Raw genomic sequence first — 21,719 nt, forward strand, 5'->3', positions numbered from 1 at the left:
TAAAAATATTCTTCTCAAGAATGACAAAGCCATAATTCATCATATATTTATATGGAAGCATGTTCAGGTAGTGTAGATTCAAGTTTGTTCAAATCATGACCCCCGGGGGTAGGGTGGGCCAAAATGGCCGACCAAAGCTTTACATAGAAATATAGGAAAATTCTTTAAAAATCTTCTTCTCAAGAATGACAAAGCCATGATTCATCATATTTATATGGAAGCATGTTCAGGTAGTGTAGATTCAAGTTTGTTCAAATCATGACCCCCGGGGGTAGGGCGGGGCCAAAATGGCCGACCAAAGTTCTACATAGGAATATATAGGAAAATTCTTTAAAAATCTTCTTCTCAAGAATGACAAAGCCATGATTCATCATATTTATATGGAAGCATGTTCAGGTAGTGTAGATTCAAGTTTGTTCAAATCATGACCCCCGGGGGTAGGGCAGGGCCAAAATGGCCGACCAGTTTTACATAGAAATATGTAGGAAAATTCTTTAAAATCTTCTCAAGAATGACAAAGCCATAATTCATCATATTTATATGGAAGCATGCTCAGGTAGTGTAGATTCAAGTTTCTTCAAATCATGACCACCAGGGGTAGGGCGGGGCCAAAATGGCCGACCAAAGTTTTACATAGAAATATATAGGAAAATTCTTTAAAAATCTTCTTCTCAAGATTGACAAAGCCATAATTCATCATATTTATATGGAAGCATGCTTAAGTAGAGTAGATTCAAATTTGTTCAAATCATGACCCCCAGGGGTAGGGCGGGGCCAAAATGGTAGACCAAAGTTTTTAAAGATATATATAGGAAAATTCTTTAAAAAATCATTTTCTAAAAAATAGTAAATCCATGATTGGTCATGGGACTACTTTTGGATTTAAACTTTACAATAAAAAGCCATTTTCTACTTTTTTCCTTAGTGCTCACGTGAGCGATGTGGCCCATGGGCCTCTTGTTTTTAAAGTCACTTGCCCACGGGCAAGTGCCTATTAAAAATTCACTAGCCCCCGGCGTCGGGCAATGGGATTTGTCAGTTCCTGTAATGGACCAGACTGGCTACAGTTTATAGATCTAACCTATATTTTTCTGGGTGATTGGGCTGGGTAAAAGGTTTACAGTGGAGCCTCGTTTATGTGGACGCTTTGGTCTTAGTCAATTTGTCCGGATATGTGAAGCGTCCGGATATCTGAATTACCAGTTAAACAAGAACAAATAATTATAATATTTTAAAAATTCTGTTCCGAAGAAGAGTCGTCCGGATACCGAAGCATCCGGATATCTGGCATCCGGATATCTGAGGGTCCACTGTATATCCAACTTGTGATTAAACTTGCATACATTATATGATACATGGAAGGATAGATGCTACCAGACTTTCTTCAAACTGATGCAAAATTCATATACCAGGGTTCATGTATATTAAGTTCAGCTAAATCATTCCTTTTGGGCAAGGTAGAGGGCTAAAATATAAGGTCAAATTTTTTTCAAGAGATTAGAGAAGGGAAACATCTTTAACAATCTTCATTTCAAGAACAATTACTGTAAATGTATTTATTTTTTTTTTTTGTGTAGTCTTATTAGCACCTTTTGCAAAAGGTAACCTCAACTAAATCAAGTACATTGCTAATGTCTACGTCAGTACATTCAAAAAACACAAAATGAAATCTATAAAATTAATACTTGTTGAAAATTCAATTTCCTCCAAATATCATACACACAAAATAAAATTCATTTACAGTAACTGCTGATTCAGGTGAGTGTTATGGTCCAAAAGATAATTATCTTTTTCTGATATTGTTTATAGAGATGTAACCTTACAGTAAGTGGTCCTAAATCGTGTCTTTTATTTTTTAAAAGCTCCAAACCAAAGACTGGAGTGTTGATGCTGAACATGGGAGGACCAGAGACAGAGGGGCACGTCCAGGACTTCTTAACTCGGCTCTTCTTAGACCGAGACTTAATGCAGCTCCCAGCTCAACAGTACGTAGTGGTATTGATATCAACATTTACACATTAAGATGAATGCAAATCATTGCCACAAATTTTTAGCTCACCTGAGCTGAAAGCTCAAGTGAGCTTTTCTGATCACATTTTGTCTGGCATCTGTCTAGCTGTCTGTCTGTCTGTAAATTTTCACATTTTCAACTTCTTATCCTGAACAACTGGGCCAATTTCAACCAAACTTGCCACAAAGCATCCTTGGGTGAAAGGGATTCAGGTTTCTTCAAATGAAGGGGAGATAATTCAGAAATAGTGAAAATTTCATGGCATGTTTTAAAAATATTCTTCTCAAGAACCATTACATACATGTGATATGTACCGGTTGTACAGGAAATGTCCCGTGTTTTCGACCCCCATCACGGTGTCCCAGCGGTACACCAAAATTCACGGGAAATGAAAATGTGTACCGTATTTTGAAATGTTTACCGGAAACCGCCATTTTTCTTTCATTCCCGCTCTCGCAACACCAGAAATCTCGAAAACCATGCGTGACTTACTGCGCTGGATTAATGCAAACAAAACATCATGAACGAAGGTGTAAAATATTCCCATGATAATTACATCGTACTGAGGAGATATCAAAGCGTTTTGTTTGGCTGATTGCTTTTTAATTGGATCTTTATCAAGGATTTTTAAAACTGTAATTTATTAAAACTAAAGACATTTCAAAGAGAAAACACCATTCATAAGAATTTGAGACACTTTGTGACAGCAAAACGAAATTTAGTCCATTATTTGATTAGGCATACGTATTGTCTGTTCAAACACATATTAAAAGAAATGTTTTTTTAGAGCAATTTAAGAATTGCAGCTGAATGGAAATGACCAGACTCATAAACTGTTTTTATAAACACTGTACCCTTTGCCAAAATTCAAAATTCTTCAAGAGTTTCTTGAAATGAAGAATAAATCATAATACATGTTATGCAGTGGTGCACCTGTACATTGATTTGAAATTTATTATTAAAAAATTAACACCTTACATTTGTATTTTGGTCGATATTTTGTACCGTGTATTTTAGTTTTTTGATTAGTAATGTACAGTATTTTCAACCAAATTCCAGTATTTTGAAGGCTGCTGTACAGTATCTGGCTCTAGAAATTATCACATGTATGCATTATGCCAGAAAAGATGAAACTTATGGGGAAACATACTGATGTAAGCAATTCAACTGCATCAGTATTTTGACCTTTCATTTGATCTTGACCTCAGTTTTATCAAATTGTGTTTAAGTCAGTTATAAAGAAACCATTCATAATATTTTTTTCAACTACATATGCTGATGAGGGCTTTTCAACTGCATCAACATTTGGCCTTTCCTTTGACCTTGACCTCACTTTTCTAAAATTAGTGTCAAACTTCATTTGCTGATACATACTGATGTAAGCAATTCAACTGCATCACCATTCAAGATATTCTGATCAAATTTCATACACTAATACAAATTTTCATGTTGCATAACTAATATACCCTCAGCGGGGGATTCATGTCCTTTGGACATATTTCTAGTTTTGTTAAAGTGGGTCAAACTCCAAGATCAAGAAGTCAAATGTGGTGGTACCCAAAGAAAACTCTCTATGTTTTTTCTCAAGGAATATGCCTGTGAAATATGAAAGCCATAACCCCTACAATTCAAAAGTTATGGCCAAGTTTTTGCGAACAAGCAGACAGATACACAGACAGACAGATGGTCAGATGATTAAGCAATCATGAATCATTATACCCCCCGCAAACGAAGTTTTGGGGGGGTATATAGGAATCACCTTGTCCGTCTGTCCATCTGTCCGTCTAGCTGTCTAGCTGTCCGTCCGTCTGTCTATGCAAACGTGTCCGGTCCATATCTTTCTTACAGAGGGACATTAGAATCTACTACTCCAAACAAAGATTGCCCATGACCTAAGGGTGTGTCATAACCTTGACCCAAGGTCATTTGGGGAAGTTCAAGGTCACTGAAAGAAAAATTTCATAATTCGTGTCCGGTCCATATCTTTCTTATGGATAAACTTGGTAGGTTCTCAATTCACACAAAGATTGCCCATAACCCAAGGGTGTGTCATGATCTTGACCCAAGGTCATTTGGGGAAATTCAAGGTCACTGGAAGAAAAATTTCATAATTCGTGTCCGGTCCATATCTTTCTTATGGATAAACTTGGTAGGTCCTCATTTCACACAAAGATTGCCCATAACATAAGGGTGTGTCATGACCTTGACCCAAGGTCATTTGGGGAAGTTCTAGGTCACTGAAAGAAAAATTTCATAATTTGTGTCCGGTCCATATTTTTCTTATGGATAAACTTGGTAAGTTCTCTTTTCACACAAAGATTGCCCATAACCCAAGGGTGTGTCATGACCTTGACCCAAGGTCATTTGGGGAAATTCAAGGTCACTGGAAGAAAAATTTCATAATTCGTGTCCGGTCCATATCTTTCTTATGGATAAACTTGGTAGGTTCTCATTTCACACAAAGATTGCCCATAACCCAAGGGTGTGTCATGACCTTGACCCAAGGTCATTTGGGGAAGTTCAAGGTCACTGGAAGAAAAATTTCATAATTCGTGTCCGGTCCATATCTTTCTTATGGATAAACTTGGTAGGTTCTCATTTCACACAAAGATTGCCCATAACGTAAGGGTGTATCATGACCTTGACCCAAGGTCATTTGGGGAAGTTCAAGGTCACTGGAAGAAAACTTTCATAATTCGTGTCCGGTCCATATCTTTCTTATGGATAAACTTGGTAGGTTCTCATTTCACACAAAGATTGCCCATAACCCAAGGGTGTGTCATGACCTTGACCCAAGGTCATTTGGGGAAATTCAAGGTCACTGGAAGAAAAATTTCATAATTCGTGTCCGGTCCATATCTTTCTTATGGAAAAACTTGCTTCTGAAAAACCCAGCGGGGGGTATTTTGTCCCGTTTGGACAGTTCTAGTTATTTTTTGAAAGAAATAGTCTCATAATGCAACGGTGTGTGCAAACAAATTGAGTAACGCATGTTTGCACACACCGTTGCAGATATGAGACTATCTCTTTCAAGTAATGATTCATTGCTTATATATTTGAAAGGAAAAAGAAACGCAGGGTTAACTTTTGAGGTGAATTAAATTTATTTTTCTTTATTATTTTTAGCTCACCTGAGCTGAAAGCGCAAGTGAGCTTTTCTGATCCCGCATTGTCCGTTCGTCTGTCTGTCTATCCTTCTGTCTGTCCATCCATCCGTCTGTTAACTTTTCACATTTTCAACTTCTCAAGAACCACTGGGCTAATTTTAACCAAACTTGATACAAAGCATCCTTGGGTGAAAGGAAATTTAAATTGTGAAAATGAAGGGCCAAGTCCCCTTCCAAGGGGAGATAATCAAGAAAATACAAAAGTAGAATGGAGTCATTAAAAAATCTTCTCAAGAACCACTGGACCAGAAAAGCTGAAACTTATGTGGAAGCATCCTGGGCTAGTGCAGAATCAAAATTGTTCAAATCATGACCCCCAGGGTAGGGCGGGGCCACAATAGGAAAAAACTTTAAGAAATTCTTCTCAAGAAACACATGACCAGAAAAGCTGAAACTAATATAGGTTGAAGCATCCTAGGGTAGAGTAGAATCTAAATTGTTCGAATCAAGACCCCCGGGGAATGAGAGGGGCCACAAAAGGGAATCCAAGTGTTACATTGAAATATATAGGAAAAAACTTTGAAAATCGTCTTCTCAAGAGCCACTGGGTCAGAAAAGCTGAAATTTATGTGGAAGCATCCTGGGGTAGTGTAGATTTTAAATTGTTCAAATCATGACCCCTGGGGGTAGAATGGGGTCACAATAGGGAATCCAGGTTTAACATTGAAATATATAGGAAAAACTTTTTAAATCTTCTCAAGAACCACTGGGCCAGAAAAGCTGAAACTTATTGGAAGCATGTTGGTTTAGTGTAGATTCTAAATTGTTCAAATCTTGACCCCTGGGGGTAGGGCGAGCCATAATAGTTATTTAAAGGGGGAAATCTTGTAAAGAACAGCATGGCCAAAGTCACTCAGGTGAGCGATGTGGCCCATGGGCCTCTTGTTCTCAATGTTCCTATCAAATTTTAAAATCATCTTTAAAGAAAACGTAACTAAAGTCCCATTTGATTTTGTCTTGTAATTCATGAGTTATTGAAACTCATATAACAAAACCCCCGAAAAGTGAAAATCGAAAACTCTCATTACCTTCTATGTCTCCCCCGCGCAATTGTCACAGCCTTGATTGTCCTTTGCATGGAATTCATCAGAGTGTTTATCTTTCAAACCCTGGCTATACTGGGCATGGGTAACAATGTGCCAAAATATTAGTCAAAAGATGAGCGCATGCGCCATTGAGAGGAAAACAACATAAAGTTGACCGCCTTAAAAATCCAAATTGCATTTCTTTTAAAATCGGGGTGAATATGATGATTATGATCGTCTACTGTATAAATAGCTGTTTTTTAGTAGCAGTAAGTAGTAACGTGGCCCTGTTTTGCCTCGACGTCATCATTAAGGTTGGAAACCATTCCAGGCCCTCTCTGACAACGAGTAACACATTTTATGGGGGGGGGAATTTACAAGAAACTGCTCAGTAACTTATTGTTGCCTTTGTTCCTACTTAGGCATTTCGAAAACCAAACCCCATGGAACTTCCGTAAACTGTAGTACCAAATTTGCAAGAAATTCATCATCTGTAAATATTGAAAAACAATGTGTTTACCTCAGGTGCATCAAATGGTACAAGAAGATTTGTTGACAAACTTGTTGCCATCAATTTGCTTTTTAGCATTTTCCCTATGTGACGTCATACATTTTACTGTTGAGTAATTCTGAACACTGATTTTGGTACATAGTAACTAACATTCTCATGTTCTCATTCTCATTGGGTCATGCTGTTAAAAATATTTTGAATATTATGCTACCCTGCGTTTCTTTTTCCTTTCAGCATATTTACATTTTTTAAACTCTCTACCTTGACTGCAATTGTGATTTATATTTAAAAACCTATATCTTATCCTTCATGTAAGCTACTCTCAATGGAACAGCCTACATAACATAATGATATCTGCATATAATTTATATTATTATTATTATATACATGGTTCCTGTGAATACAACTAAAAAATTTTTAAAGAAGCATAAACATAGAATTGAAGTACATGTAATATCAGATATATTTATTGTCATTTATGACAGAGTGCTTGGTCCAAGGATTGCCCAGAGAAGGACACCAAAGATTCAGGAGCAGTACAGGAAGATTGGAGGGGGATCACCAATCAAACGGTGGACGGAGACCCAGGGTCAGGGAATGGTCAAAATACTGGACCAGATCAGTCCACAAACAGGTTAGTCTAATACTGGACCAAATCAGTCCACAAACAGGTCAGTCTAATACAAGACCAGATCAGTCCACAAACAGGTCAGTCTAATACTGGACCAGATCAGTCCACAAATAGGTCAGCCTAATACAAGACCAAATCAGTCCACAAACAGGTCAGTCTAAAGACCCATTATAAATACTAGACCAGATCAGTCCACAAACAGGTCAGTTTATACTGGACCAGATCAGTCCACAAACAGGTCAGTCTAATACTGGACCAGATCAGTCTATAAACTGCAAACCAAAGGGTCAAGTTACATTTCAATTGTCTGTTGTTGACATAATATTGTCACATTTTCATCTTATACTTTTCTAAAAGCACTGTGTCAATTTGCCACAAAGCATTTTTGGGTGAAAATTAGGGCTGGGACGATACAACTTTTTCTATATCGATATGTATCACAATATTTGAACCATGATACGATATGTATCACGATATGTTTAATTGGTTATAAAATCTTTTTTTGCATTGAAATAAACAAATTATTTCTTTGCAAATAAGAATAATTTATTCAAAATAGTTGTTTATATGTTGTAAAACAAAAATATTTTACTGCAGTGGTGTTAATTATTATTTATTTCATGTCTATATTTATATTTAGCTTATTTATTTTATATATTAAACCCCAAATGTTCAATAAACAAAGAAAAACAGAACTCAGATTTTTTGGTGATATATCGATATTTCTACATATGTATTGATATGCGTATCGTCCTGACATTTATCTCAATTTATTGATATCTTGATATATCGTCCCAGCCCTAGTGAAAATGGGGGGGGGGGGCAAATTTATTCAAATGAAGTTTCACTCCCTTTATTGGAGATAAGTGTTAAAGAAAATTTATTGGCAAATTTTTAAATCATTTCAAGAACCACTAGTCTAGAATGGCTAAAGCTAATGGGGAAGCTTTGTTACAAAGTTAATATTAATTTTTTTTTAAATTAATGCCCCAAGGGAAGGATGGGGCAAATTGTGCAATAAAAGTTTTACATGTATATATAAATTAAACAAAAAAACCATTTCAACAGTAGCAAAATCTTGTTTCTCTATGTTTCCTCTGTGATAACTCTTTTAAAGTTAGGTGAGTTGATTTCATGATAAATCAACCTGAATGTAAATTTTACCAAGCGAAAGGTCAGGAGCTAAGGAGGCCTTATATTCATGGAAATCTTGTGCAGCTGTCTTTGTGTCTGATGTCAGTGGACAATGAATATTGAAATTAACATGGCAGGCACATGTAATTTAAATCTATTAGACAACATTTTTGAAATCTAAATCTACAATTTTACAGTACAATAGAAATATGAAGAATCACAGTCAAGTTTGTTGGGTATGCCAAGGACATCAATGCCTGTTATGCAAAATACCATATTTCCAACTATTGTTGATGCCCATGCATACCCAACAAAGTACCAGTAGATTCTTTCACAAAGTCAGATGAACATTCAAATGGACAATCAAACTTTAGATAATACACAGTCAGGAAAAGTCTAAAAATCTTTTTCTTCAGTACAACAAAACCATGAGAACATGGCTCTTAATTCATGTTTACAGTGAAGTGATTTTAAATCACTGGTTACCTTACTAAAAAATTCTGTATTCAGATAAAACAAATAACATTTTTGACAAATCATTTTTCTTCATCCGTTGCAATTCACTATAATAAGTGTGTTTTACTGTAGTCATAATCCTTAGTTGAGGAAGATTGAAGTTTGTGTGTGGGTTCAAATCTTTGCTGGAGGGGTAGGATGGGCCCATTATGTGCAATAATAGTTTAACATATGGATAACATTTGTGATATTCATGTGGAAGCCTCCTAGGACAGTCTATTCAAGTTTGTTCAAATTGTGATCCTACTGGGTAGCCTAGGATGGGACAGTAGTCATTGTTTTTTATAGGTAAAGGTAAAAAAATCTCAAAAACTGCAAAGCAATGACTGTATGTACATGTATTTAGAAGCATCCTAAAATAGTTTACATACAAGTTTCTTCGAATCATGACCCTTACGATTTTATATAGAAATATATGGGAGTAGAGGACAGCTGGAATTTAGTGACTTTGAAAGCAGTATGACCCAAATAAATAAAGTTTATTCTCCAAGCAGACAGACAATAAATTATTCATCTGATTATGTATTTGTTTTGTTTTTCAGCTCCACACAAGTTTTATGTTGGTTTTCGATATGTACACCCACTTACAGAGGATGCTATTGAGGAAATGGAGAGGTACTCAAGTAATACTACAATTAAACATTGTACGCATGTCTTAAAGAAATAATATGTCATTTTTAGAGTTTCATTGGGGTATGACATGAAGTTGGTCACACGATCAAATCCATAGCACCAGAAGGGCGTGATAGTAGATTTCATCACCCACCAAATTCATGTCATAACCAGTGAAACTCAAAAAGAGGATATTTTATATTGTTTTTAGCTCACCTGAGCCTAAGGCTTAAGTGAGCTTTTCTGATTACATTTTGTCCGTCGTCCATCTCCATCCGTCCATCTGTCTGTCTAGCTGTCCGTCCGTCTGTAAACTTTTCACATTTTTGACTTCTTCTCAAGAACCACTGGGCCATTTTAACCAAACTTAATACAAAGCATCATTGGGTGAAGGGGAGTTTAAATGAAGGGCCAAGTCCCATCGCAAGGGGAGATAATCAAGAAAAGACAAAATAGGTTGGGGTCTTTAAAAAAATCTTCCTCTCTAGAACCACTGGGTCAGAAAAGCTAAAACTTATGTGGAAGCATCCTGGGGGAGTATAGATTCTAAATTGTTTAACTCATGACCCCCGGGGCTGGCCGGGGCCACTATAGGGAATCCAAGTTTTATATAGAAATACCAGTATATAGGGAAAAAACTTTAAAAATCTTCTCAAGAACCACCGGGCTAGAGCAGCTGAAACTTATGTCGAAGCATCCTTTGATAGTTTTGATTCTAAAATGTTCAAATCATGACCCCAGGCTTTGGGCGGGACCACAATAGGGAATCAAAGTTTTACATAAAAAATATATAGGAAAATTCTTTAAAAATCTTCTTAAGAACTACTGGGTCAGAAAAAACTAAAGCTTATGTCAAAGCATCCAGGGGTAGTGTAGATTCTAAATTGTTCAAACCATGACCCCCCGTGGGTAGGACGGGGCCATCATTTGGAATCCACGTTTTACATGGAAATATATAGTAAACAACTTTTAAAATCTTCTTCTCAGGAACTACTGGGCCAGAAAAGCTGAAACTTATGTGAAAGCATCATGGGGTAGTGCAGATTTTAAATTGTCCAAATTATGATGGTCATTGACCCATGGGGTAAGGTGGGATCACAATAAGTATTACAAGGGGGAAATCTCGGGAAGAACAGCCTGGTCAAAGCTACTCAGGTGAGTGATGTGGCCCATGGGCATCTTGTTTAAGGAATATTGTCTAAATTTTTTATTTCATGATGCGATCAATCCAGTGGCTTGTGTGATAATTTGCATAAATGCCTTCGGTGTTTATAAATGCATTAAATTATCACGCAAGCCAATTAATTATAATAAGTACTACTTGATGTGTCCTTGCTTCTAAAATAAGATGGTAATTAATTTTTGAATACAGTAAATATAAGAAGAATCCTTGATATTTGTGATGTTTTTACAGTGATGGTATAGAAAGGGGCGTGGCCTTCACTCAGTACCCCCAGTACAGCTGTTCTACAACTGGCAGCAGTATCAATGCTTTCTACAGACATTACGCCAAGCGAGCACAACCCTCCAGCATACTGTGGAGCTGTATTGACCGCTGGCCCACCCACCCTGGCCTGATCCAGGTCAGATTTCTTATCACTCAGACATAGGCTTTCAGATAGCAGAACTTAATCCATTCAAGCTTTTAATCATTATTAATATCATTTTTATTTCTTTCTTTACATTAAGGATTATTTTTACAAGGTCACTGCAGCTCTGTTTAACCATTTATGGCACATAGTAATTTGTATTTTGTTTGTTGAACATAACTTTGAGATGCTTCCACTTGCTGGTGGGGGACTGCAAATAAGACATGTACTCCACATTATGACCTTTTGAGCAAAAGATTTAAAGGACCAGTCCTACCTCAGTCAACACTGACCAACAGGATGTCCAAATATTAATGGCCCTTATTTTGGTTAACATCCTTGATGTAGGTGTTTTCACACCTTCATACCTTTGGGGAGTTCTACTTGTTGCACATACATGTTGTATTTAATTAATGATATTTCATTTATTGCAGGCATTTGTAGAAAGCATTCAGAGTGAGCTTGCCAAATTTCCACAAAAAGACCAGGATGATGTTGTAATCCTGTTTTCTGCCCACTCTCTCCCTCTTAAGGTGAGCAGGGGATCTAGCATACTATTATATTATCTTTGGAAGCTTCAACTTCTATAAATGTCAAGAAACTTATCTTAATGAAGAAAGAAATTTCAATATACAGGTTGTGAACAGAGGGGATCCTTACCCAGCAGAAGTAGGAGCTACAGTCAACAGAGTGATGGAAGCTCTAAATTACAGTAACCAGTACCGCCTGGTGTGGCAGTCTAAAGTAAGAATATACTAAGGTTCATAAATCCTCTGTTCACTCATATAAAATATTTCTTAAACTCATGATTTTCAGAAAGAAATGTATTTGTTCAGTGAAATGCAAACAATCATAGCATAGTTTGCAGGGCAAAATTGGACAAAAAAAAAGACACTTCAACTTCACAAATTTATAAAGAAATAATAGAAATTTATGTCTTTAAGAGTTATCTCTCTTATCAGAGTATCAATGACCCTTAATGCTAAAATGCCAGAATATAAGTATGATTTGATTTGGGTGGAGGTTGAAAATCCTTTTTGATTCTAACTACATCTGATGAACAATTCATATTTTCCTCTTAATTATTATATTTATCTAAAATGAGCTTTTCTAATCAAAGAGTATTCATCTTCCATTTTCTTTGTCTGTATTTAGCTCACCTGAGCCGTAAGCTTTTCTGATCAGAATTTGTCTGTTGACTTTCGTCGTCGTAAACTTTTCATCTTGTTCTCAAGAACGACTTGGCCAATTTCAACCAAACTTGCCACAAAGTATCCTTTGGTGAAGGGGATTGAATTTTTTTCAAATGAAGGGACATGCCCTCTTCTAAGGGGAGATATTTTAATTATGAATTAGTGAAAAATTAATGACATCTTTTAAAAATCTTCTTCTCTAGAACCAATGGGCCAGAAAAGATGAAACTCACATGGAAGCATCCTATGGTAGTGTAGATTTAAGTTTGTTCAAATCATAACTCCAGGGGTAGGGTGGGGTCACAATGGGGTATCAAAGTTTATCATAGGAATACATAGGAAAAAATCTTCTCAAGAACAGTAAGCCATGATTGGCCAAGGTTATGTGGAAGCATCCTCTGGTATTGTAGATTTAAGTTTGTTCAAATCTGAACTGCCAGGGGAAGGGTGGGGCCAAAAAGGGGGATAAACTTTTAACATAGGTCTGGAATACATAGGGAAAAATCTTCAAAAATCTTCTCAAGAACAGAAAGCCATGATTGGTCGTAGTTAAATGGAAGCATCCTCAGGTAGTGAAGATTCAAGTTTGTTCAAATCATGACCCAAGGGGGTTGGATGGGGCTGCAATGGGATATCAATGTTTAACATAGGAATAAATAGGAAAATTCTTTAATTAAAATTTTCTTCTTAAGAACAGCAAAGCCATGATTGATCATAGTTATATTGAAGCATCCTCTTGTAGTGTAGATTCAAATGTGTGCAAGTCATGACCCCTGAGGCAAGGATGGGGCCATAATGGATGATCAAATTTTAAGAAGGATTACATAAAAAAAAAATCTTTGAAATTCTTCTTCTTGAGAACAGCAAAGCTGTGATTTTTCATATTTACATGGAAGCATCGGGAGGTCAACATTACGGTTATACATTGCCAAAAATTTCAACTCATTACCGCTACATTTTTTCAAATTTACAACCGATCATTACCGCTACATTTTTTGTTCGAAAACAATTCATTACTGCTACATATTGAATCAGCCGAAAACAACTTATTACCTGGACATATCGCATCAGCCAGGTATAGTACTGAATATGATCATGTATTGCTTCAAATATTTGAATATTAATACCTAGTCCATGATTTGTTGTACAAGATGCATGTCTCATTCTAAATAATTTGGAGGCGCACGTGAATGTAGGATTTTATATAATTATGCTTGATTTATTTTTTTAAGTATCTTATGAAATTAAATAGATTTTAAATAAAAAACTTAATTAAAAAACATTCTGTTCAAAGTCCTACATTTAACTGTGAGCAAAGGGAAACATGTCTTTTGCATGTTCGTTTACTTGAAATAAATCTGTATACGCAAAAGTGGCTAGCTAACAAGAGAGGCAATGAAGCGGCAATGTATACTTTTATATGTAGCAGTAATGTAAAGTTTTTTGTAGTGGTAATGACTATGTAGCAGTAATGAAAATTTCGAAAATGTAATGATACGCACCCGAAGCATCCTTGGGTAGTGTAGATTTAAGTTCAAATTATGACCCTCGGGGGTAGAGTGGGGCCACAATGGGTGATCAAGGTTATTATGCAGGAGTACATTGGAAAAGTTGTTATAATTCTTGTACAAAGGAATATAAAGCCTAATTATCAATAAAAAATTTCATCTTATAAACAGCAAAGCCATTATGTATCATTTTAATTTAAAAGCATCTGTAGGAAGTATAGATTTAAGTTTGTTCAAATACCCCCCTCCCTCTGAACCCACTTTCATATTTAAACTTTTCAATACTGAATTGATTTTTGGTTTTACCTTGCCAGTTGCGCAGATGAGCGATGTGGCCCCTGTGCCTTTTGTTTAATGTCTAATGTCACATTTTGATTTCTTTTCAAGAACCACAAGACAAATATTCTTCAAACTGTTGGCTGTGAATAAAAATTTTCAATTAAAAACATGGCACTTTTGAATGGTTCAATGAGAGAACAATGAAAATTTATTTAGACTTTAAAGAACGAGGGCACTTTTGATTGGCATTCGGCAGGAATCTGGGAGTAATTGAAAAGTGAAAATTTTATCGACATGTCACATGAAATTTTAACATTTTTTTTATTTATCGGGTTTATGTGCAACGGGAAAGGAAAATATTTTCCCGAAATTGAGCTTTGATTTGCTAAAAAATAAGTTGAAAATTGGCCAGATCAGACATTTGGCACAAAATGGTACATTTTTAAACATGTTTTTTCTAAAAAATTTTCTATCTCTGGGTCTTCTCTCCATGATTTTTAAACATTGTTTGTGTGTATTTTAATTCAAAGAAACGAATACACATTTTTAAAAAATGGATAGAAGACCCAGAGACCACAAAAAATGAACTTTTCCCCAAAAAATCCAAATGTGTAAATGTGGTGCTTCCTTGTCCTTTTAAAATCATCTGTATATGTGTAGCGGTGATAGCTCAGTAAGTTGGGCTACCTGTTCAGTTCACTCATAGCAAAAAGTTTTTGGTTCGAGCCTGGCATGGGGCATTAATTTTTTTTTTCATGCAAACAACCATTTATTTTGTCAGTTTCGTTTTATGTACTGATGTATTAAAATTTTGAATTAGATAAATTTTGGTTCAGTTTGGTTCTCGAGCGAAATCAATTCCAATCTTTTATTATATAATTGCATGTACACGTATCATTCATCTATGCATTAAATATTTTAGGTGTTTATTTTTTGTGAAACATTACTATGTTATAGTACCCCCTAGGAAAAACGGACATAAATGTTACAATTTCACAAAGTCTTTCAAACTAAATGAAAAAAAGATCTAGAAAACCTATTGTCGTGTTTGTAAAATCTGACCAGCTATGTGCAGCCAACCAAATCATGGACATTTAAACCATAAATGTTTCGTACAAATGATTCCTGCAGATCACCCACCAAATGTGCCCATCTTCTTTATAGTTAGAATCTTCTTAATAATCATTGAACCAAGAGACAAAAAATGAAAATTCCATTTTGAGAACACAAGATACAAAATTTTTTCATGACCCCTATGGTACATGTAAGATAGGGATTCAAAGTTCATTAAGGACCCTCTCTACACCAGTACAAAATGTTTTTTGGATATTGAGAAAAATATATTCTATAAAGGTGTTAGTATTGAGCTTATTTATATGATTTTCAACATATGGTGCATGGCATTTACCCCCAGGAAAAATAATCAAACACAACACAGTATCAGTGAATAGAAATCACTGTTGTTTACTTCCACAGAGAAAATACATGCAAATAACATGTTCAGTTAATTTATCTTGGCCTTTTAAAATGTTAAGAATATTTGAATTGATTACAAATTGTGTAATATACTGTGAATTTCTAATTTTAATAATTTAGATCTAAGGGCAGATCACTCTAACTGCAAAAAAATACCATAGAATCAGAACTCTTTAGTGTGCAGTGTAGAGAGGGTTCTTCAAGTTTTATTAAAACATCTTCACAAACACAGAAGGGTAACAGTCAGAAATATCCACTCAAGTTTGTTCAAGTTTGTTCAGATCAAAGTTCCTTATGCTACAATAAGGCAGAAATAGCAATCAAATCTTTGTAAGAAATAAAGCATCTTGATAAGTAAGGAAACTCATAAGGGTTAAGATCGTTCGCCGTCATTTCCGGTCGTCACAGGAAGTGATCAAAGAAATCAGAAAAGAAGTTTTTGTGAATAGTTTTTAGGTCACCTGAGTAAACTCAGGTGACCTATTGCTATCCGTTTTCGTCCGTCGTCGTGCATCATCCGTCATGCGTTAACATTTGAACATTTTCAGCTTCTTCTCTGCAACCACTGAACCAATTTCAACCAAATTTGGCACAAAGCGTCTATGGGTGAAGGGGAACAAAAATTGGGAATTTCATGATCCCTGCCCCCTCGGGGTCTGAGGGGTGGGGCCAAAACCAATAAATTTAATGCAATCTTTAAATATCTTCTTTACTCATGGACATCAAGCAGTCAAACTGTTTGCATGATTGTAATCAGCATTGAGTCCTCTACCAAAATTGTGAAATTCATGGCCCTGGGGTCAGGGGTTGTAGTGCTAGGGTGGGGCTAAACAAGTATATAGTGAAATTGCATTATTTCTTTGAAAATCTTCTTCTCTGCTCCTGGGTATTAAATAAACCAACTAAGTACATAGTTATGATGAGCAAGAGTGCCTCTACCAAAATTGTGAATTCTATGGCCCCAAGGTCAGGGGTTCTGTTGTTAGGGCAGGGCTCTTTTGATTATATAGTGAAAATACATGAATTCTTTGAAAATTTTCTTCTCTGTTCCTGGGTATTAAATAAACTAATTAAGTGCATAGTTATGATGATCAAGAGTGCTTTTACCAAAATTGTGAATTTTATGGCCCCAGGTTCAGGGGTTCTGGTGTTAGGGCTAGGCTGTATTGATTATATAGTGAAAATTCATGAATTCTTTGAAAATCTTCTTCTCTGCTCCTAGGTATTAAATAAACTAACTAAGTGTATATTTATGATGAGCAAGAATGCCTCTACCGAAATTGTGAATTTTATGGCCCCAGGGTCAGGGGTTCTGGTGTAAGGGCAGGGCTCTGTAGATTATATAGTGAAAATACATGAATTCTTTGAAAATCTTCTTCTCTGCTCCTAGGTATTAAATAAACTAACTAAGTGCATAGTTATGATGAGCAAGAGTGCTTTTACCAAAATTGTGAATTTTATGGCCCGAGGGTCAGGGATTCTGGTGTTAGGGCAGGGCTCTTTTGATTATATAGTGAAAATACATGAATTCTTTGAAAATTTTCTTCTCTGCTCCTAGGTATTAAATAAACTAAGTACATAGTTATGATGAGCAAGAATGCCTCTTTCAAAATTGTGAATTTTATGGCCCCAGGGTCAGGGTTTCTGGTGTTAGGGCGGGGCTCTATTGATTATATAGTGAACATACATTAAATCTTTGAAAATTTTCTTCTCTGTCTCTGGGTATTCAGCAGATGAACTACCTATACAGGTTTGATGAGCAAGGGCCCAAATCTTGCGGAATTGTGAATTTCAAGGCTTCAGGGTCAGGGGTACCATGGGGGGGGGGGCTGTACTTATATACTGAAAATGAATGAATTGTTTGAAATCTGCTCCTTGGTATTAATCAAATATTTTTGAAAAGCAAGGATGCCTTTTCAAAAATTGTGCAGTATGTGGATCTAGACCTAAGGGTCAAGGCTTCATGTGTGGTAAGGGCACTACTGATTATTACTGAATATTACTGATTAGTTGAAATTAAGGGCGAAACGATTACACGTGTAAACGGCGACGTTTCGATTATATGCTCTAAACGTTTACAGTTTGAGTAAACGTTTACACGAAGGTCATTATCAATGTCTATCAGAAATAAAGTTTAACACAAAAAAAATTGTTTTATTTCATAATTTACAAAAGAAACACCGTCTTTGGCCATTTGATAAGCAACAATCTAAACCGGAAACATATTGAATGAAAATATCTAAAACCCGATACGGGCTAACATAATTAATTCCGATTTCCGAGTTGCTAATACTAGCGATGTTTTACGACACTTGATCATAAAACTTGATATATTTTGATTAAATAAATATAATACATTTTTCACAAGTCTTTGAAAAGTTTCAATACATTCAGCAGGTCCTGTTTTACTTTTTTCGAGATTAAAAGATCCATCTTTACAATTATTTTTTCTACGTCCGGTAACCAAATAAACCAAGCAGTTGGGTGACGAGGTCGTAAGTGAATGAATTTAATGCGCCTCAAATTCTTACGGTTAAATCACAATGACCAACAATAAATTTGTAATAACAGCTCATACTTATATTAAAGTGAAAGAATTGATTATTAAATTCGAGTTTCATGAATGAGTAGCCATAAAAATCCAACATAGAATATTTCCCGTTTAAACGGTACCGTTTCGTTTACTGCTATCCGTTTAAACGTTTACAAAATTCAGTAAACGTTTCACCCTTAGTTGAAATGCATTTTTTTGTTCCCCTACCCTGCCTATGGGTATTAAGTAACCAAGCTAAGCAACTGCTAAGTGTATTGTTATGATGATCAATGGTGCCTCTTTCAAAATTGTGAATACCATAGCATCTGGCTTAAAACATGAATCAAATTCAATAACTGGAAAGTTGTTGCATAATGCTTAGGTGACCTATAAGGCCCATGGGCCTCTTGTTTAATACCCTTATCTGTCACAACTTGTCCTATTTATATGTAACATTCCTGATAATCTTAAGTCATGCAAGTTTGTTCAAATATATGAGGCCTTGGGCCTATAGCTGTAAGCCTCTGAGGCTTTGATGAGGCCTAGCTCATTTAAGAGTTCTAATTTTTACATGTCTCAATTAGGAAAAAACTATTCAAATCTTTTCCTTGTTTAATGACCTCAGTTCTTTTGCACATAAATAAGAATTTTGTATTTTACATTAGATTTCAAATAAAAGATTTTTCTGATAGACTGGGGCCCATTTTACAAAAGGTCGTAAGTCGTAGACTTGGTCATATGGCCAAACATACTACATACGACCGTGGGTTTTTATTTTGCCAAATTAAATATATAAATAAAATAAGAAAGAAATTAATTTTTGTATGAGATCTCTCCAAAACTTCCTCCCAGATTTGAGAGTTTTTCTCTGTCCTCAAAAATGGCAAAATTTTTAATTTCCTTGTATTTTATCAATGGGATCTGCCACGCAATAAACAAGGGCAGAGATCTCTTCTTGTCGCCAATTTACTTTTTTAGCAATTTTTTATATAAATTGTCTGCACATTACCTCACCTTGGCTTGCATGGTATCCAAGTTATTTTTATATTTTTACGTGCAAGAGAGTTCCTTTATGACTTGCATGCGAGGAAAGTTATGACTTAGGAGTTACTACATGCGATTACGACACATTTCGTAAAACGGTCCTATGATTCGTCGTATGATCGGAAATTTTAAGACTTACGACTTGGAAAACGGGCCCCTGGATTAGTTAGCTAGTCTAATCTAGCCTTGTCTAAAAAAGTGTTCATCATAAATATAGTTCAATATATTCTTAAAAATAAAATCTACAACAGTATGGACTAGACTTGACTAACTGGACTGGCAAGTCAAACAAGACCAATTAATACTGGACTACATGTATTAGCGTCTACTCCAGTCTATCCTTTTTCAGTAAGAGCTATTCTAGTCTAGTCCAGTCTTGTCTAGTCCCACCTAGTCCTGTTTAGTCTAATCTAAGATAGTCAGGCTGTTGTAAGCCACAAATATATTGTTTTCTTAGCCTAAGGGTGTTTGAAAAGAAATGGAATGATTGTATGTTGTCTATTTCTGTGTGTTTTAAATTTGATATGATTTTTTAAAGGTTGGGCCTCTTCCATGGCTAGGACCAGCGACAGATTCAGCTATAGAAGGACTTGCTGCCAAAGGAAAGAAGAACGTCTTATTAGTCCCCATTGCCTTCACTAGTGACCATATTGAAACACTTTTTGAATTAGATCTGGAATATGCTGAGGAACTAGGAGAGAAGGTTTATTAAATTATAGTTTTCTCTCTCCTGTCACTAGCTGTTTAAGTTGTAGTTTATTTGCAATTTCTATAACATGCCCTGTGAAGGTCATGTATTTGGAATCCCTGGTTTGAATTATGTCACATTGAGTATTTTGATTCAAAGTTATGATATTGTTTTGGATAAACTTCATTAAATATCATTGTGGAAAAAAATAATAGAAGAAAAAAACGAAATTGTATTGATTTCTGAAATAGGTTCTCATTTTATGCATGTACATAGATTTCTGTAATCGAAAGTTTTTTCTTTTTTTCAGCATAATCTCAACATAAGGCGAGCCCCAGCAATGAATGACAGCTCAACTTTCATCAAGGTAGGTAAATTCTAAGTATAAATTAATGACAGCCGCTAATTAATTAGGTCAGACACTTTAATTATATAACACCACCATTTTGCTTCATATATTTGATTTCTTGAATGGTCTCTAATGTGGGTACCAAATTTGATGACATACACGATTTCATTATTAAATTGTGACTATTTCTCCGTTTGGCTTCTGTCTGACTTTTATTTCCTGGTGTTGATGTAGGCCCAGGCAGACCTTGTGAAGTCTCATCTGGAGTCCAACCGTGCCTGTTCTAAGCAGCTGCTGCTGAGGTGTCCAATGTGTGTTAACAACACTTGTGGTCAGGCCAAGCAGTTCTTCAGTGACCAGCAGGTGCTACTGGACACACACAGACAGCAGGAGAGTGTGGACAGGAAAATGTCAGCTCAGGCCTGAACTGGACAGGAGCACGTGTTATTGTTAATTCTGTCAAAATCTATAATTCCTTGAACAGTCAAACTCAGTGGTGTAGAAAAAAAATTCAAGAGATATCAGAGGATTTGAGATAAAATTCTTAAATAAATGAATTATTAGATGGGACTTCAAGATCACTTCAATATATCCATGGTACTTAAGACACTGAAGTTCAATTGTGTATCACTTTTTTTATTTTACTTTATGTATGCCCGGTCAAAAGAGGGTCTTGTTCAATAACATAGATTGGTAATTCTTAGAATTCTTTAAAACTTGTAATTAAAAATAAATATTTTCCTATTTAATGTGTTAAAGATATGTTTAGTTACCAGGTATGTGAACATCCATGTGTTCAAGTCTTTTTTAAAAGTCACGTACATGTGTGTATATTTTCCACAAAGATTAGTTGACTGGGTTTCTCCAGGGAAACTTTTGATTAAAAGTTCATTTTCAAAACTATGAACCAATAATTTGTATAGATTTTCTGTGATGAACCCTTTATGTTAAATAATTATGGTGCTTTAGTGTAGTTTACAATTTAATTCTTGTCAGAAAAACTTGGTCAGGAATTGATTTTTTTGTGATTTGTCAGAATCAGTTTAAGACTGATTAAAAGATACTCCATCGTTTTGTGGTGTATAAACCATTGTGATAAACAAATCCTATAAATGATCTTGTAGAAATCCTTTGTCTTTCATTATTACAAAACAAGGAAATACTTTAACATTGTTAGAATTGAAGCAGTCTGGTCTAGATGTATGCCAGTTGGGAGGATTTGCACTGTATGAGGAATGAATTGTAGTATTTCTTTTTTAAATAAGGCTATCTAAATTTAATTCTCTGGTTCTCAGGCCAATTTTCTCCAAAACAGATGCGGGAGGGAGGCATTTTATTTATCATTTTATTGGCAATAAAGTAGATGAGGGAGGTATTTTTTTAAATTTTAATTTTCGAGTTTTCTTTAAAATAAAGATAATTTAATTTATTCACAGATAAACTTTCCATGTCT

At 35.5% G+C, this 21,719-nt stretch overlaps 1 protein-coding gene across 2 annotated transcripts; it reads left to right on the forward strand.

Annotated features, from left to right (window-relative positions):
• The first annotated feature begins 1,858 nt into the window (after nucleotides 1-1,858).
• LOC134229499 (ferrochelatase, mitochondrial-like) lies at nucleotides 1,859-21,393 on the forward strand. 2 transcript variants are annotated; one of them, XM_062711246.1, is made up of 9 exons: nucleotides 1,859-1,985; nucleotides 7,200-7,348; nucleotides 9,538-9,610; nucleotides 11,022-11,190; nucleotides 11,631-11,729; nucleotides 11,833-11,940; nucleotides 19,768-19,932; nucleotides 20,228-20,284; nucleotides 20,501-21,393. In XM_062711246.1, the coding sequence occupies exons 1-9, from the start codon at nucleotides 1,888-1,890 to the stop codon at nucleotides 20,690-20,692; spliced, it is 1,110 nt and encodes a 369-aa protein (XP_062567230.1). In that variant the 5' UTR covers nucleotides 1,859-1,887; the 3' UTR covers nucleotides 20,693-21,393. The 2 variants fall into 2 exon arrangements, with proteins under 2 accessions (XP_062567230.1, XP_062567231.1); XM_062711247.1 differs by lacking the exons at nucleotides 1,859-1,985; nucleotides 7,200-7,348 and adding an exon at nucleotides 7,562-7,583.
• Nucleotides 21,394-21,719: the final 326 nt, after the last annotated feature.

Source organism: Saccostrea cucullata, unplaced genomic scaffold (genome assembly GCF_032062105.1).
Source record: "Saccostrea cucullata isolate Sc308-1 unplaced genomic scaffold, CSIRO_AGI_Scuc_v1 ctg4764, whole genome shotgun sequence".
NCBI classification, from domain to species: Eukaryota; Metazoa; Mollusca; class Bivalvia; order Ostreida; family Ostreidae; genus Saccostrea; species Saccostrea cuccullata.